General features: G+C 34.3%; 1 protein-coding gene across 10 annotated transcripts; it reads left to right on the forward strand.

Moving 5' to 3' along the window:
- Window positions 1–1,835: 1,835 nt before the first annotated feature.
- LOC127844668 (probable glutathione S-transferase 7) lies at window positions 1,836–17,682 on the forward strand. Of its 10 annotated transcripts, none has more exons than XM_052375076.1 (7): window positions 1,883–1,959; window positions 2,004–2,020; window positions 2,669–2,864; window positions 12,317–12,409; window positions 13,938–14,053; window positions 15,600–15,704; window positions 16,505–17,682. In XM_052375076.1, the coding sequence occupies exons 3-7, from the start codon at window positions 2,732–2,734 to the stop codon at window positions 16,667–16,669; spliced, it is 612 nt and encodes a 203-aa protein (XP_052231036.1). In that variant the 5' UTR covers window positions 1,883–1,959; window positions 2,004–2,020; window positions 2,669–2,731; the 3' UTR covers window positions 16,670–17,682. The 10 variants fall into 10 exon arrangements, with proteins under 10 accessions (XP_052231031.1, XP_052231036.1, XP_052231030.1 ...); XM_052375070.1 differs by lacking the exon at window positions 2,004–2,020 and adding an exon at window positions 2,048–2,064; XM_052375071.1 differs by lacking the exon at window positions 2,004–2,020 and having other exon boundaries at window positions 1,836–1,976; window positions 2,674–2,864.
- The last annotated feature ends 698 nt before the right edge of the window (window positions 17,683–18,380 follow it).

The following is an 18,380-nucleotide window of genomic DNA, read 5'->3' on the forward strand; positions in this document are numbered from 1 at the left end:
ATCCCCATTTTAAAAGCGTGGGGATAATAACTATTTTGAAATACGTCCAATGATTTTGACATTTCCTGTTATGCGTTCTGTATCCACATTTTCGTTAAATTAAAACTGCAATTTACAAATCAATTTTTTATAATGCAAACTTGTTAAGGCTAGCAATTATTCAATTATTGTAAATTAGTGGGAAAACCTGTTTTCAATATATTGGAGTTCAGAATCGAAACTATTGACAAATAATATGTTGTCCCGTAATCGTTCATAGTTCATGGACGACACATAGTTACTAACAATGTTCGTAACTCTTAAATTACCGGTGTGTAGCCTATTATTCGATATCTCGTCATGAGCGAATTGCCAAGATGACGAGTTTTGCATTAACTACCATTTTCTCGTGTCGCGCATGGGACAAGTCGGTCCCACTCTATTTATGTTAATTTCTCTGCATTACGTAGGATAAAATATTCAACAACACCATATATCAGTTTCTAGTCCAATTTAATGTCTAACATATTTAATATTTTCAGTTATACAAATACGTTGTGATTGCTACATGATTGTGTCTTTCTCGATCCGTACGCCTCTAAGTCTAAACGCTAACTGAACTATTCCCCTCTAACATTTGCCCCATGAAACTCTGTTATGAATCCCATTGGTCAGTGTTCTATGCGTGTTTATTTCTGATTGGCTGAATTACAAGGACTGGAGAAGTCACTATTCAAGTATGCACCCGCTAATCAGCATTGTGATACCAATAAATAATGCAAATACAGCCCAAGGCCTGTGTTAACAGCATCGTAACCCCTTTGTTGTTAAACATACCCCAGATCCAAATATTTAATCTTTTTGATATACTTGTCAATATTTCGTACATAAAGAAAACCCAAATATTTCACCCAATTTCTCATCATTATTTGACAATGTTATCAATCGATTCTTGATTTGACCAATCATGGACTTCGAGTTATATTGGAAAATAAAGGAAGATAGTTGCATAGTCATAATGATTAAGCGTTAACACTTAGACACAAATATAATGAAGCAGCTTTTTTTTTAATTTTAGTCTACTAGTTACTTTATTCTTTAATAATAATTGTAACCGTTTGTCAAGTAAAGCGGTAAGCATGATTGGTACTTAAAAACAAATCTTCGAACGAAGGCCGGAGTCAATCGTTGTTCGTTTATCGCATCCACGAACTATTAAATCGTGTTAAATTACAAGATAAAAAATCAAACTTGAACGTATTCAAGGATGTCATTAAATGAATGAATACAATCTTGATTAAACACTTTTATTTCAACCGATGCCGTGCTCTTATGCGACTAATAAGCGAGTGTTCCATGCACAGTAAGACTGGAAATGCAGCGTCATAGATGGCCAATTGTATTTTTATTTAACGTAGACATGCAACACAATGTCTATATGTATCAACGCATGTTAACCATGAAAGGACCGTTGTAGTGCTGAACATTCTTGTCCATGTTAACTTTGGCATAACATTAACCCATGTATGCCTAGTGGACTCTCCCATCCTTCTAAATTGGATCAATTTATTTCCAAAAGTAGGGATGTCTAGTATATTTATTTCTATTTTAAGAATTTTTCTTACAGAAATTCCTTTAAGCAAACAGCGCAGACCCAGATGAGACGCCGCATTATGCGGCGTCTCATCTGGGTCTACGCTGTTTGCAATGTCCTTTTTTCAGGACGCTAGGCATAAATGGGTTAAACTTTATATAACATTATTTATATATTTAACAACCTACTTATTGAAGATTAAAAAAATGGTTCGAGGAACTTAAGTAAAAATATCTATGGCCTGACGTGTATTGCACATCACTGTTAACGCTATCGCCTAAGTATGAGTCACGATCGTTCTACTTTATCTCGTCTTCTATGTAACCTCTTTGACTTCACATACACCTTTAAAACTTACCGTCGACATGAGATTATCTATTAGCATACAGCACTAGGGATAAAGGTAAGCCATTAATTATCTATTAGCATTCAGCACTGGGGATAAAGGTAAGCCATTAATTATCTATTAGCATTCAGCACTGGGGATAAAGGTAAGCCATTAATTATCTATTAGCATACAGCACTAGGGATAAAGGTAAGCCATTAATTTAACATTTCGCTGGTCAGAGCCTTGGCTTATGAATATCAGCATAGTTTGTGCATATGTATTGAAGACAAGGAATTAACAAATTATCCGACAAGGTTCACAATGGTATGCATGTACTAGCACGTCGTGTCCGTGAATTGATATAGTTTAGCATTTTCTTAAAAGCCATACAAGAATCCAAACTACAACGGCGCCTTACTTCAACCTTTCTAGTGTATTCTAATTCATTGTTTATTTACATTTTTTAATAATGGGATTGCGCAGAGCAATATTTATTTAGCGTAAATATCTGATAAAACCAGTTTGCAGGATCGTCTTAATCCGTTTATATTTAACTTCAGCGGTCGCATATTTATTTTGATATCTAACTAGGTCAACCCAAAGATAGAGTTTGCGTCTTGCATCAATAGGATTTCGAACAAATGCGAGTTTATTGATTTTCTTCTTTCGCATTAGAACCAACATATTCCGTATTTTGAATATAAGAACATTTATTTACGAAATAAATAATGACCCTTAAGAAAACATAATCCCAATGTCATCCATAAAACAGTCGGATTCAAACAATACCACCACAGCAACCGGTTTCAAGACTCTTCTTTGCGCTTACCATGCCGAGCTATAAGCTATCCTACTTTGACGTCAGGGGCCGTGGGGAGCTGAGCCGCTACCTCTTCCTGGCGGCCGGAAGGGACTTCAAGGAACACCGGATACCGCGGGCTGAGTGGCCAAATGTCAAACAAAGTAGGTACTCTAGACCATGATATGTTATTTTTATATTTGTTATTTGTGTATTGTATGCTTAAAACAGAACGTTGATTCAAAGATGAAATATGATAGTCGATGTTTAGAAGCAGTATCACACAATAAAGCGTATCACTATGAAAGTATCTGCAGCTGAGGGATTCAGTGGCTTCAATATGGTATACACATCTGCAAATGTTATTCATACCATCCAAACTCACGACATTATATTCTAGTTACACGTTTTACATGCTATAGTAAGGTTTAATGTATTTTGGGGTTAAGATTTGAGTACATACATTAACATTTATGTATTTAAACAAATACCTAGTAGATGTTCATAGTTTTTACCACTTTTACTTATGTCCAAAGTTCTATGACAAGGTTCTTGATATTTTTTCAAATCCATTGATTAGATTATGCAGCCCTGGTCTTAAACTTACCACTGAAGTAAAAAGGCCAAATTGATCAACAAAATAATTGATTGACCAGTAAATATTGATGTATTCAACTGACTTTAAGGTTATCTCTGTAAGTTACTAGTAATTTGATGTAAAACTAAAACATAGCTGATACAATACTTATAATTGTTTTAAAATCACATCCATGAAGACCAAACATTCAATGTGCCCTATAACATAAAAATGACACAAATGTATGCCCTACATTGTATGAGCGAGACTTGAATATTGACCTCTTAATCTGCTGTATTGCAACTTAATTGAGTCGCGTTCTGAGAAAACTTGGCATAATGCATGTGCGTAAAGTGTCGTCCCAGATTAGCCTGTGCAGTCCACACAGACTAATCAGGAACGACATTTTCCGCTTTTATGAAATTTGTCGTTTAAATGAAGACTCTTCTTATCAAAAATCCAATTAAGGCGGAAAGTGTCGTCCCTGATTAGCCTGTGCGGACTGAACAGGCTAATCTGGGATGACACTTTACACACATGCTTTATGCATGATGCGACTTCATGTTATGAGTAATGAAAACTAAGATTACTTTAAATGTATTTAGTGTAGTGCAAATTCCTGTTTTAATGTTTTAGATTGAACTCACGTTTATCACAAAAAATATGTTAAGTTGACGAAAAAAGTACACGTGTATCGGAACAATTTCTGTATTTTTTCATATATTTTATAATTATAATTACTTTCCGAACGGTGTAGCAAGTATTGACATGAACAATCTGTACAGTATAGGTCGTAATGTGATACATAACTGAGAGAACTGTCACACTTGTTTAAGCATTTATCCTGAATGTAAAAACGAGATCGTAGCTTTATAATGCTCCCTGAAACAACAGTGCACACATTTTTCCAGACAAGGTTTACACATGATCAAATGGTAAACCTATGTTATCGTTTATTTTATACTTTAAAAGCGTTTGTCCATACTATTTCATACTCTGTTCACGGATTTACAAACAGTACCTTACCAGTGTGATATTTAAAAATGAATAGTTAACTCAATTAGAAAACCGTACTCACGTTGCGATTATAAATGGGCCGTGCTCTGTAAAAAGGGGGTTTAATGCATGTGCGTAACGTGTCGTCCGAGATTATCCTCGCAGTCCACACAGGCTAATCAGGGACGAAACTTTCCACCTAAACTAGATTTTTGCTAAGAGGAGACTTTATTTCAACGAAAAATATCATTAAAGCGGAAAGTGGACTGCACAGGCAAATCTGGGACGACTCTTCACGCACATGCATTAAATCCCCTTTTCGCGGAGCTCGGCCAAAATCAGTTATTACTATGACTATGATGATGGTGTTCTATTTTTCGGTATGATATTTTGGACCAGAGCATTCCACATTCTTGCTCCATCACGTTGAAGATAATGACATAAGTATCGATGTGCAAAATTGTGTTTGAATAATGAGCTATTTAATGTGCGAATAATAAAGTTAAAGTGCATGTCGATGGTTTGGCGCAAAACTATTGTAACTCAGATTTTTAGAATTTTAGAGGAGATCGAAAAACACCCTTGTTTCCTTAATTTTTACTTCCTGATAAAAACCAGACTAGAACTTGTTGTAAATAACTGTAGTTTAACGTTACAGTTAATAATTTGTTTAGATATTAATTCATTTTAATGTATTTGATAAATATCAAGATTCAATAATGTTGCGTTAAAATGTATTCCTTTAGCCAAGATATTTTGGTGCAAAACTATTGTATCTGTAGATACATTACTTTTGCACCAAGTTTTTATCTAAATTTGATGGTTTTGCAATATCCAAGAAACATTGTAACTAAAGGATGATTTTTAATGGACATGTCCTTTTGTTTATAACCTTAATTTATAATGTAAGAAAGGAAGAAATCTTTTAATGACATTAAATGAAGTATACTCCAATGGACGGTTGGTTTCATTTTAACTGTAGAAAACGCAAACCATGACTGACCAGGTACCTACAACTGACAAGACTGGTACCTTACAAAATAACACAGGTGTCCAGTATCAGGGTACTGGAATCTCTAGCAAAAAGACATTAAACTTCAATCCACAGTTTATTGAACTGAAATAATGTAAAAAGGATATAGTTTCATGTTACTAACCAGGGGTCACTTTCACAAAGCCTTCTTTCTTATAATAAAACTAGAACTAGGAACTGGCAGTAATCAAAAGTACATGTAACAAAACTAGTAAGGAATAACTGAGCCTTGTGCGAAAACCAACCTTTGATGCTTGCGACCAGCATGGATCCAGATGAGCCTGCAAATCCGCCCAATCTCACCAGGACCCATGCTGTTCACTTTCAGACCTTTTAAGTGTTGCAGAAGCTTTAAGTAAACAGCATGGATCCTGATGAGACTGCACCGAGGCACAGATTCATCTTGATCCATGTTGGGCGCAAACGCCAAAGGTTGGTTTTCCCAGAGCACGTCTCAAATATACAAGAACTTATAAGCATTTGAGGGGACTGAACTCTAGATTGTCCAAGGCAAACAACATATTATAAAGTTTAAAAGTATTATTGCAAAACTAAGTGAATGAGTATATTTTTCACATAAACAAATTAAACTGGTAAGCTTGATGGATTCATATCGATAGGAAGTCTATACCATTTGTCATAAAGTTACCCTATTTGCCACAGTTTATTACATTTACTTTATCTTTGAAACAAGTACCAGCAAACATAATTGCATCTGTGGTGCAGTCCAAGTTTGAATCCAGCTTGAAACTGTTTTTTCTTTTTCTCTTTTTTTGTCTTATATAGCCATTTCAGGGCTGATCTTTAATCCAAACTAAAGTATTTTAGGCATAGATTTGAAGTTCAGCCACCTTTAATAGAGAATTGATCAATATATAATTAAAACAAGCTTGATACTCCTGTATAATGAAGGACATTGGAACAATAACATTACTTCATGAAATCATCAGCTTTGTACATAGAGGAAATTTGTGTTATTTGAGTGGAAGATACAATTTATATCGTCAAGTGAGTACTAGATGCAATATTTTCCTGAGGGGCGAAGCCATGAGTGAAAATGTTATGTCTGGTGCTCATGAGATGAAATGAATTTAAAGCTTCCATCGAAATAAACAAATTTTCCTTTTATTTTATGCTATTTGCTTGATAACAGTAAGCATAATATAAATGATTGTATGGCAATAATTTTATCATTGATACAATGTCACATTTCCATTGCAAATGAAAATGAGCACTCAAGTCCTTACATGATAGGTATCTTTAATATTTACAAAAGTAGATTTAGCTTCAGTAATATAACATTGAAATATGTTATTTCCTTTATCTTATTTTTTTTTAATTTAGCAAAGATTTGTTGTATTCCGATAACAAGTATGCCATTATACTAAAATGTAATTGTTATAATCAATCTGTGTATACAGATATACAGTCATTTCATTGCAAAACTTGTGAAATAATTAGCAATTGATATGTAATTAAAAGTCTGCATTATGCAATTAAAACATTTATTGTCATAATTACACACCTTTCTATATTTTTTAATGTTAAGGTCCATAACTTCATTATAAACAAACAAAACAAAAATCCCAACACTTACATGGTCCTCAAAGCTCACATCCAAACATTACTTCATCAGTAACTTTCACACACTTTTTTCATGGGGAGCAGAAAAAAGAATACATGGTGGACACTTGAAATGATATGACCTTTGCAAAGCATTCAAAGGTCTCTGTATTTTTCCCATTTTAATTTGAATGGACACTCCTTAGGTTCTGAAATTTAATTCCTGATTAATTAAACTCATGAACCGGACCAGCATAATCGTACTGATCAAACACCATGTCTGATTGCTCTGCAAGCATTTTAAGTGTTTTGACAGAACTAATGAAAAGTCTTTTTCAGTTTGAGCCAAGGTCAAAATTTTTAATTTTGAAAGAAAGGGTCGTAAAATCATAGATGTCCTTTCGCCCCATTTCCTTAACATGGTACGGCCGGTTATGTCTTGCTGATCTCATTACTGCTGCCCACTGCCCTGGAGTATATACAGAAATAAACCTACTAGCTATCTATACAGAGGCATGTGTAGAGTCGTTCTCGTTTTGAGAATGACCCTTTTCTAGGTATTTATGATGTTAGGACTCAAGATTAAATTGTTGCATGGCAAACCAAAGCATAGTGGTATAATACCTATTCTTGATTTGAGAGAAACAGTTTTCACCATAAAACACAAACTTTTTTTCGAATTTGGCTTTGAAGACATTGTTTTGATAAAGTGGTAAACGCATGATGTTATGTGAGACGCTCCACGGCTAACAACTGTTTCGTCCCATACATATCAATAACCATTTGAGGTGCCAATACCATATACGGAGAGGTTGTATGTGTTTAATCTACGTTTATAACAGCGGGATGAATCGAAAACTTTTGGAGTTAGCAATGCCTCCTCTACATCAAAAACAAGCACATATAAACTCTGGGTCTGTTTTAGATTTTGCTGTTTCCTTGTCAGATTCTTTGTACTCACGTGCCGCAGTTTTGTTTCTAATATGCTGCTCATATCTCTCTAACCTGACATTTTTTTTCAGTTACAGAGGCATTTTTGTATTGTGTGCATGTATCGCACTGGTCTTTAATGAGACTGTGAAATCCAATACTATTCTCGGTATCAAAATCAGACCTATCATATGACATTTTTTACAGGCTCGAGATCTTGTTCGGAACACTTTTCATTTTTGAAGGCCTTTATTCTGCTAAAACATATTGTTTCCGTGAATCCTTACGACAATAGTGACTAAACACTGTTGGGCAAATCTCAATGTGAGACTTTACAAAGTTTCGTGTTTAAGGTGAAATACTTTTTGGTCTATTCAAATGTTTTCCCCTACTATCTGGAGTGGAAATACCAATCGTACTTTTTTTTACTGCTGTTTGAACCATTTGGTCAGAAATATCAAGAGTATGCAAAAAAGGTTTTACAAACCCAAACAATAGTTTACCTAATGGTAAAGACCATTTAAAGCTTCTATTCCTCCTACTGTTTGAGGAAGTTTTGCATTTTGTATTTGAACATCAAGAGTATTTCTGTAGAATTTGCCTTTGAAAGGTTACGTCACTAAGCTCTCAGTAAGTGTGAAATATATTGCTACGCACTTCTTGACATATTGTATTGCTACATTTTCCCTTTCACATTCTACACCCTAACCATTTCTACACTGCTCATCTCTATTTCTAAATTCAACACTTTCAGTTCCCTTCCTTATATTGTTATGCTGGACTTTCACTTTTGAGCTCGCTTAAAACTTCTGCAATTATTTTTCCACCTCCTTTAGCATCAAAACCCGGAACCCCTACACTAACAAAATTCTTATCTGTATCTTTACTTTTTGTAACTTTGATTTTCTTTTTATTTCTTTTAACCTTTGTTTTTTATTTTTCGTGGTGACGATGTATTTCTATCCTCAGAGGAATTTGAATCTTTGAAAATTTCTGTTTCATTTGTTGACTACTTATACTCAGAACCCGAGCTACATATATCTAAAAAATAATCTGACAAATTTTCATTGCATGCTTAATATTATGGTTATTCATTGTTATGTCTTCTAAGTTCAGATAAAGAGATGTTGTCTGAATCATCAGTGGCAGAGTCTTCTAAGGGGATGTTATTGGCTGAACTTCTTTGTTGAAGCTTATTTATCTCTTCTTCTGAAATATAAAATTTGCAAGTTCTATCTGTACTACTTAAGTCTGAAAAACCTCAAAAATCACTATCATTTGATTCGCTAAAAATGTGTTCCCTAAGCGAGACATGAGTTACTTCAAAAGGTCTGTCATAGTTGTCGGCGAAGAGGGTTGTCGTTAACTTCTGAATGAAAGAACACATATTTTAAATTATGCTGTGAAAGGTTAATACAGCTGTGCAATCTGAGCAGGATACACCATCAGCGTTTCTACTATGTGCATCTAACACACTTTATCCATTACTAAGCTTTATTTCAGCCATCGTGTAACAATCAATGGTTATGAAATAACTTTTTTTCAAAACGACAAGAATGTAATGTAAAGTTGCGAATGGTGGTTCAGATGCATTTCTTAAAACTGAACTACTGAATGTCTTCTCAACGTGAAATTTATCTGTTTGTTGCTCTGAAATGAGAAGATTTGCTTTGCTTCTAAGACTTAAACAGCAATAAACTGAATCACCATTGCTCAAAATTGTGTCCAGGTCAGTCTGAGTCCAGTATTCATGGTCTTTATGCTTTGCAAACTGCATAGCTTCTAAATTATTCGCTGCACACTGCCTCCCAGCTCCACCATACTTCAATTCTTCTTGGTTGCATGTAGCCTTTACAGACAACACCCTGAAACTTCAAGAAATGATTATCTTAGAATTTAGTTAAATGTGGAAAAAGTGCGTATTATAGAGAACATTTCTTAATATTGATGATACATAAGTTTTTCAATAAAAAAGGGATTTATATTTCATCAAGTCGCTAAATAATATCATTGAATGTGTATGGTGAAATACGCATTAGTTTTAAAGCTTAAAAGTTGCATGACCATAGGGAGTGCAACATCCCCATAAGATTGAGTGCATATTTCAATAAAAACATTATATAACCATTTTAATAAATGTCCTCTTTATAATCGCTTTATTTCTATGCATCATTCATATCTAGTGCAGAATATTTTGAAGAAAATTTAAAATAACATTAATAAAAATAAATTTATTGCATCTTGACGTCAAGAATTAATTTGACAACGTCATGAACGTCAGCGCGTTGTGCCAAGTGTAACCACAAGTAATCAACATGAGTGCAGACTTATGGAAAGCGTAAATAGTCTGTTTACATACAGTATATAATCAAATATGGACAATTATTGCATGGTCGATTTGCATTGAAATATATAGGGACAACATGATGTAGGCATGTAATAAAATAATTATTAAATGATCTTACAATATGCGCATTCCCAATGGTAAGAATCGCCTCGATTAATATGATATTCTGTCGGTGAATATCGCAACATATTCAATAGCTAACTTGTCAATAAATGTACAATATTTCATAAATGGTTATAGCCCCGAGTGAAATATGACAAGTTCTTAACAAAGCGATGAAAATAAAACCTATAAAGAAAGAAACTAAGCGTTCTGTTTATTACATAATTTTGCTCTTTACAAGTGTTATGATTAAAAATGATTTGAAAAACTTAATTATATTTAATACGATTTCAGAAAACACTTTGGCAACACATCAGTCAAAAAACGTAAAAAAATATGTCACTGTAGAGTAACAAATTGTATAGAAAATATGTTGCAATGAAGTGTAAAATAAATTCTTACAGTGAAATTACTAGAAAAATGTATTATATTTAAATTTTCATCAATAATTTATATTTCTCAATATTTCAAAGTCCATTAAATACCAGTAACTCAAACACATAAAAATGGTGATATTTTGACGAAATACTGGTATTATTTTTTTGAAGAGATTGTTGACACAAACTTATTTAGTGAAAAGACCGTACAAAGTTAACTGATCCTTATCTATTACAGTTATAACCATGAAGATTTGTTTGACGTTTCGATAAAAAAATTTGTAGTTGTGGAAATACATTTACTATGACTTGACAAAATTAGATATGATCATATTTTTTAAAGCAGATTTCACTGAATCTTATTACATCCAGATAATTTTTTTTAATTTAAAGTATTTGTTTTCTTCAAAAATAATATATTTAATATATATAAATATAAAATCAAGTTTTTTTTTGTAAATACCGATATCAAAATATAAAAATTAATTATACATTTTTTTTTAAACTTACCTCTATAGAACAGATATTTGAAATGTGCCACCACTTCAACTTTCCAGTCACATGGTAAATATAGGTCATAAGTCAGATTTGTTTAAAAATAAGTCTTTTTTTCTTTTTTTCTATGAATGTTTTTTATTGCTCTAGGAGTATGGTATAGGGGAAAATAATAATATAAAAAAATGTTAAAAGAAAACATTAATTTAAATTATTGATTTGTTTTCAATGCAGTATTATTGTAACTCAAATTACAATAGTGATGCACTGAAAACATATTGGAAATGCAGTTTAACTTTGTGCAGTACTATTGTAACTCAAGTTACAATAGTTTTGCACAAAATATGTTATGAAAATACATGCAAATTAATTTGCAAAACTATTTATATTGGGTAACAATAATGTTGCACTAAAAAGGAAAAGATTACTACTGAGTTTATATGTGGAACACTATGCTATCTTTACATACCATAGTATTGCAATATGGTTTTTGTTTGGATTCAAATATGTTATTGCAACACTAATGTATCTTCAAATACAATAGTGTTGCAATAAAATCTTTACATATTTTAGATACAACATATTTTGCAGGATCACTATAAAAAAATTCTTGTTTATAATATAACTGTCATATTTTGTATGGATGCAGGGTATGAAATTATGTACAATTTAAGTGGAAAGTGGTTTTGGGTAAAAATCAAAGTTACAATAGTTTTGCGCCAAACCCTCGAATTGTACTGGCATCACCATGGAAGTATGCCAGTCCGACCGACAGCCCGTCTGTCTTTCCGCAGACATACGTCCGCATGCGTTCTACCACATTTTTCCTGAGATGACATTCACTCTTGCAGGATTTGGTGTCTTATTATATGAAGTTGTGAAGAGAGAGAGAGAGAGAGAGAGAGAGAGGGAGAGAGAGAGAGAGAGAGTGAGAGAGAGATTGAGAGAGAAAGTGGGAGAGATAGAGATTGACTATTATGATGAGTATCATACTTATGATGGTGATGATAATGCTGCTGATAACTGTTATAGTGGTGGAGTTGATGATGCTGATGTGGATTATGATTATGATTAAAGTTCAGATTGTTTCAACGATATTGATGAAATGTCAGGAAAAAACAAACGGCATGATTCGACAAAGATCATGACATAGAATAGTAATACTGATCCTGCATGCATCTGCTTTCCTCTTTCAGCGCTAGTGTACGGACAGGTTCCGGTACTGGAGGTGGACGGGAAGCAGCTCGCGCAGAGCAATGCCATCGCACGATTCCTCGCCAGAGAGTTTGGTATAGAGGCTTTTAAATACATTTTTGAGATCAATTTCTAATAATAAATTGCAATTTTATGTGTACGTACGTAATTAAAATTAACAAGGCATGACGTTGATCTGAATTTCCTAGCATTTGTTTTGGGTTCAATAGTCACCAATCCGTTATCACATTTAAAAATAAACTGGAGACGTCAAAAGACGCGTTATATATAATGCCAATATACAAATTAATATGTAGCTTTGGCAGCATTCTCCCATGTTAAAAACAGTTTAAGCGCCTCGGCACTCAGCTTAGCCTTTAAAGGGTTGGCTCCAACGGGTCCTGTATCCGTGCTGTCAAAAATATCAAGTATGTTTCCTTGGAAAACGAGCATATGCTAAATTACCTCACGGACATTGCGCAACTAAAATAATTACATGTAAAGCCAACGTTGTCTTGTCGATTGAATTAACAATCGGTTTCTCATATAAATGACGAACATTTAGAAAATTCATCATTTATAGAATTGTTATTTAACATACTCGGCATAAATTACTAGATTCTACACGTGGGACGTAGTAAAGTAAACAACAAGTCTACCTCAGTTCACCCAGTTTTACATGTCCATGTCACATAACTTGAGTATAGTGTTGTAATGATTTTTTTCTGCCATTCCACACAGCAATTGGGGCAATGGCCGCTTACTTGCTCAGTATGTTACTGAACACTGGTAAATCAGGTAGCAGGTTAAGTGTGAACAACTGATAGTTGTTATCTGATTGAAATACACTTGAATACCGCGGACAGTCCAAACAAACAATACATACAAAGAAACAGCGTTTAGGTCAGACCTCATCACAGTGTTAAGCATTACTGTTTTAGCTATCGTTGCCTACCCTCGTGCATTAAATACGTATTGCAGAACAGAACAGAACAGAATAATTTACTTTTTACTTAAGCACGTAAAGTTCATCGTCGTTAACATACATATTTAATAAAAGCATGCTAGCAGTACACACCCACAACACACATCATTTTAAAGAACAGTTAAGCTTAAAAATCTGAAAAAAACAACATATTGCGTTAACATATATAGTGCAAATGTAACGTGGATGAGGTTAATAAATAGTTATCACATACTGTTATACGATAGTTTTACAATTTTAGCAGTAATACAATAATTATGACCTTATTTTCTTGTGAAAAAATATTATTATTAAAAAGATTCCGTATAGGTTTTATCAGAATTTGTAGTTGCCATCTTTAAAATCAAAGCGCTGGTGGCAAGAGTGCGGCCTAAGAACTGAGCCTCGCCCTGGGTACATGGAGTTTAATGCAAGTGCGTAAGGTTTCGTCACAGATAAGCCTGTGTAATGCTGCTAAACACTTCCTCAACAGGTTTTCGACTGTGAAGAGACTTCTTTAAAACTAAAAATCCAATAAAAGCGGAAAGTGTCGTCCATGTTAAGCCTGTGCAAACTGAATACTCTGTACGCACATGTACTAAACCAACCATGCCACCAACACACAGAAGAGCCTGTATGTGTTATGTGTATATTGTTAGGTCTGGCTGGTAAGAATAGCTGGGAAGAAGCCTTGTGTGACCAGACACTGGAACTTATCAGCGACCTCAGACAGGAATTTGTTAAGTACTTCTTCGAAAAGGACGAGGAGAAAAAGGTACCCGTCATATCTGATCAGTGATACTAGCTTTACCAAGCACGGTGTGCTAAAAGTGGAGTCAACTAGATGCGTAATGTTTTGTTTATAATAGCTGTGTCATCATTAGACCGAAATATGATGCATAGCGTTATTATGTACCATAGGATAGTAATGAAAATATTGATGTCTTAAACCATAGTCAACAAACAAACTGTAATTCGCGCACTATCCAAAGGGGCAGACATGCTTGTCTTGTTTGTCATTTTCAATGTTAGCATGATTTTCACTAAAATTGTTCAGTGAATAAAAAAGCCTGCATACAAAATACAACAGAATATGTTGTAAGGTGAAAAACATTGGACCGCGCTCTGTGAAAAGGGGGTTTAATGCATGCGCGTACAGTGTCGTCCCTGATTAGCCTGTGCACTTCGCACAGGCTCATCAGGGACGACACCTTTTGCTTTTATGATATGTTTCGTTTACGGAGAGTCTCTTCTAAGCAAAATCCAAAATCCAGTCCATTAAACCCCCTTTTCACAGAAAGCGGCCCAGTCATATTTGCATATTTGGCTCCGCCTAACAGTACCGAATTGGAGCCACACTAAACAATGGTATAACTATACACAGGCAACATATTTGAGAGACGTTATACTTTTAAAAACAAATAATTACAACTTCTGTCACATTCATGTGAATGCTGCATTCTGATTGGATAATTTGTTCACGTGACCGGTTTTTCATTTTCCGATGAACCCACTTCGTATGTAAATTTGAACATGAATATTCATGGCGCTACTTTCAGGTCATTAACGAGTTGCCAAAATGACGTTATGTTTTGCGCGAAACTTAATGGCGTTGTTTTTTTATTGGTCAATAGCGAAATGAAGCTATATTTTTGCGCGAACTTCAACGATATATCCGTTTGACGGAGATGAAACCGAAACTAAAAAAAGATTCATACGCTAGATAAAAAAGGACTTTTATGACCCTTACCTCGACATAATTTCAGCTATAAGATCATTTTGTGTTGTACTTATGAGAATTGAATAGCATTTTTCTGCATTTCATCGGTGTATGAACTGTCTGGCAAAATACACCTAATTTATGCATAAACGCCGACGGCGTTTATGCAAATTAGGCGTAATTTTCCTGACAGTTCATACACCGATGAAATACAGAAAAATGCTGTTCAATTCTTAAATAAATTTCATATATGAGTTTTGTTCGGCATTATATGTGTAGCTTTACTTTAACAATAGTTTCTGTAACATGTTTTGTTGTCTTTCAAGACGCCAAACATTAACCAAACATATTTGAAACGGCATGCATCGAATATGCAGCATTGTTTATTGAAATTAGTGCTCGAATATGAAAACCATTATATATGCCAATCATGAGGACAGAAACATAAGTCTTTTAATTTATGCATAGCACTTAACGAACGGTAATACTAACACACCTACTTCTACTACGACTAAGATTATTACTACTAGTTATATTTTTTCATATCAGTATATTTTGCTTATTGAATACACCCATGTGTCATGCCAGTATATTATTTCAGAAAGAGGCGGGCAAGAATTTAAATGACGTAGTTTATCCTAAATTCTTTGGATACTTTGAAAAACAGCTGGATAATAACGGTGGCAAATATTTAGTAGGAAGCGAGGTAAGGGATATTTATATATGTTACTAAGTACATGTGTCGGTTAAACTAACATTTTTACATGTGCTGGTTTCCACAACAACACAGGTTCCATTTGAATTATTTTAACTCTTTCCTACTAAGAAGCAAAGTGAAAATGGCTATGTGCAAACAGCATAAAGCTAGAACAGCCTGCAAGTAACTGCGCGTAATTAAAATAAACTTTCTACATATGCGAAAAAATACGTATATAAGTTGTAAAGGGTTAAGTTTGTTGAGAGTTGACAACCGACATTCAGTATGAGCCATGTTAACACTGCGGCGTTGATTCCTAAATCTAACGCATCTTTGAACATTTGCTCTCCTCAATTTGTTACAGAAGAACTCGTAGACAACTACGGACAACTTACACAAAACATATATTTTCAGGTTAAGCTGTTTTAAATATGAAAGTACGTCTAGCAAAAAAATAGCGAACGGAAACCTAAATAATTCTCCGATCTTGATGACATTTCACCGAATCCGATTTAGCGGTTTATGTAATGTTCATTCAACGCATGGATGACAATGAAAGCAAACCCAAAATCGTTATTCTTTCATAACATATAACCGTAGCGAATTGACACAGAACACTCTTCTCTCTTTCCTTATATTCTTTGCGCAAATACGCGTTTCAAAAGTTTGTGTCTATAATTTGAATTAATTGTATTCATAATATTTTAGAAAATAATTGTATATTCATGAGCAGATTAAGCACACTAATCAGCGTACGCCCAAATTATACATAAAAAATCTAAATGTTTTTTTCTAAAACATGATTTCAGTTAACCGTAGCTGATTTGGCCGTTTATGCTGTGATTGACACCGCCGTACAAAACACCGAAAATTTATTGGATAAGCACGTGAAATTGCGAGCCCACCGAGACATGGTAGGCGCCATACCGAAGATACAGGAATACGTCAGCAATAGAAAGAAGACTGATATCTAGACTGAAATGACCATAGTTACTGAACACTAAAGATTATAGAAACTTAATTTAAGAAACTACGATTCATTTTTATCGTAAATTAACAATTTAACACCGTGACTTTGACTTACTGTAAGACATTTAGAGAATAACACACGGCAGAGCTAGGCCCGAACTTTATCATCGACCCGCTGCCGACATTACGCGGCTAGGGCCGTTTTAAGACGTCCGGCCCAGCTCTTCCGTGTGTTATCGTTTATATAACATATCATACTACTTTTTTCCTTCAGTAAAATCAATTACAGAAACTGCTTTCCGTACTTTTATTTTCATTCCATTGATTACGCAATATAGGACGTATCTCGTGTGACGTAATTTCTGTGACGAAACTATGTTTTTTTTATTTAACTATTATTGCATAAACTCTATCTATAATACTCTCTGGCGGGGTGCAGAAATTTGGCAATAGGAGGGCTTGAACGGGAGAAATCGTGTATTAACAAGGCGATCCACGTGCCATTCAAGCCCTGTTGTGTGTTTTTGATATCCATAAACTGGTCCACGCGCAGTTACTTCCCATTTTTCATTTGATTCAATGAAGTTATTATGAACTTTGTTAATAACTCCAGTCTTTGACGACTTTCCAAGCATAAATGGGGAACTTAATAAGCACCAGTTTCCTTATGCATGCAGGGATAAAGGCGATGAATATTTCAATCCACTTTTCAAATAATACCATCTGCACTCTCTTGACAACAGCTTTATTTATTGGCAACGTCAATGAAGTTGAGGTTATTTACTCAACACTTTCAAAATACTATGCTGTAAATGTAAGTGTTTATGTGTACCTTCAACGTTCCTGCTGTATGCCTGAGATACTTCAGTGACAATATGTTGGCAGTAGATCTATTCATTTTTAGAAAATTTAGTTGGAACGAAATAAGATAGACCTGTACGAAAGAAACATCTATGAAAACAATGACTTATTCTGACGATATGTTTATCCGTCACAACCAGTAAATTTCAAAATAATTCCTCATTTCTTATTTTGCATGTCTGCATTTCTTCTTTGCATTAATCCACTGTTTAAATACATTTTAAATCGAAAACTGCTTATCCGAAGGTAAAGCCTCGTCATTTCGGATGATGACCGAGTAAGGCATATGTAAAACACAACCTTGAACTGTATGACGTAATATTAAATAATCGACTTATTTTGTAAATGTCGAATGAACAAGAGATATTGTTTTCAATGTTATTTTAATTTATTTTGGTATGTGTGATTTGTTTATGCAATAATAGCGAAAATACACATTTTCTCGGACATGATCATCTGCGAGCGCTCTCAAAATCCGTTTCTGCCCTCGTGTTGCTGCTGTTTTTCGATTCTTTTATGATATGAAAAATCTGCCCGGCTAAACGGGCCGATATAATGTATATTGGTCCGCTAGATACGAATAACGGCTCGCTCGCGACGTCATTTTGTTACTATTTATATTAACGATATGTAATATGTGCATATACAAGAATCAACAATTAACACGCCTCATAAATCTGGCTTGTGCAATAGAACGAAATTGTATTAAGAGTAATATACATTGGTGACGCAAATGCATTAAAGTCCCTTTTCACAGCACACGGCCCCCTTTTATGTTAGGATCCTTCTTGATTCAGATGTCGCTCAATAAATTCTGGAATTGCCATCGCTTTGACATATTGGTGTCCTATTCAA

Source organism: Dreissena polymorpha, chromosome 9, assembly GCF_020536995.1.
Source record: "Dreissena polymorpha isolate Duluth1 chromosome 9, UMN_Dpol_1.0, whole genome shotgun sequence".
Lineage (NCBI taxonomy): Eukaryota > Metazoa > Mollusca > Bivalvia > Myida > Dreissenidae > Dreissena > Dreissena polymorpha.

What these genes read in the sequence shown, in the direction of transcription:
- LOC127844668 (XM_052375071.1), top strand. Translation starts at nt 2,732, where the DNA reads ATGCCGAGCTATAAGCTATCCTACTTTGACGTCAGGGGCCGTGGGGAG. An exon ending in GTGGCCAAATGTCAAACAAA is followed by an intron (nt 2,865 to 12,316) that starts GTAGGTACTCTA and finishes TTCCTCTTTCAG; the next exon opens with CGCTAGTGTACGGACAGGTT. An exon ending in AAAAGGACGAGGAGAAAAAG is followed by an intron (nt 14,054 to 15,599) that starts GTACCCGTCATA and finishes ATATTATTTCAG; the next exon opens with AAAGAGGCGGGCAAGAATTT.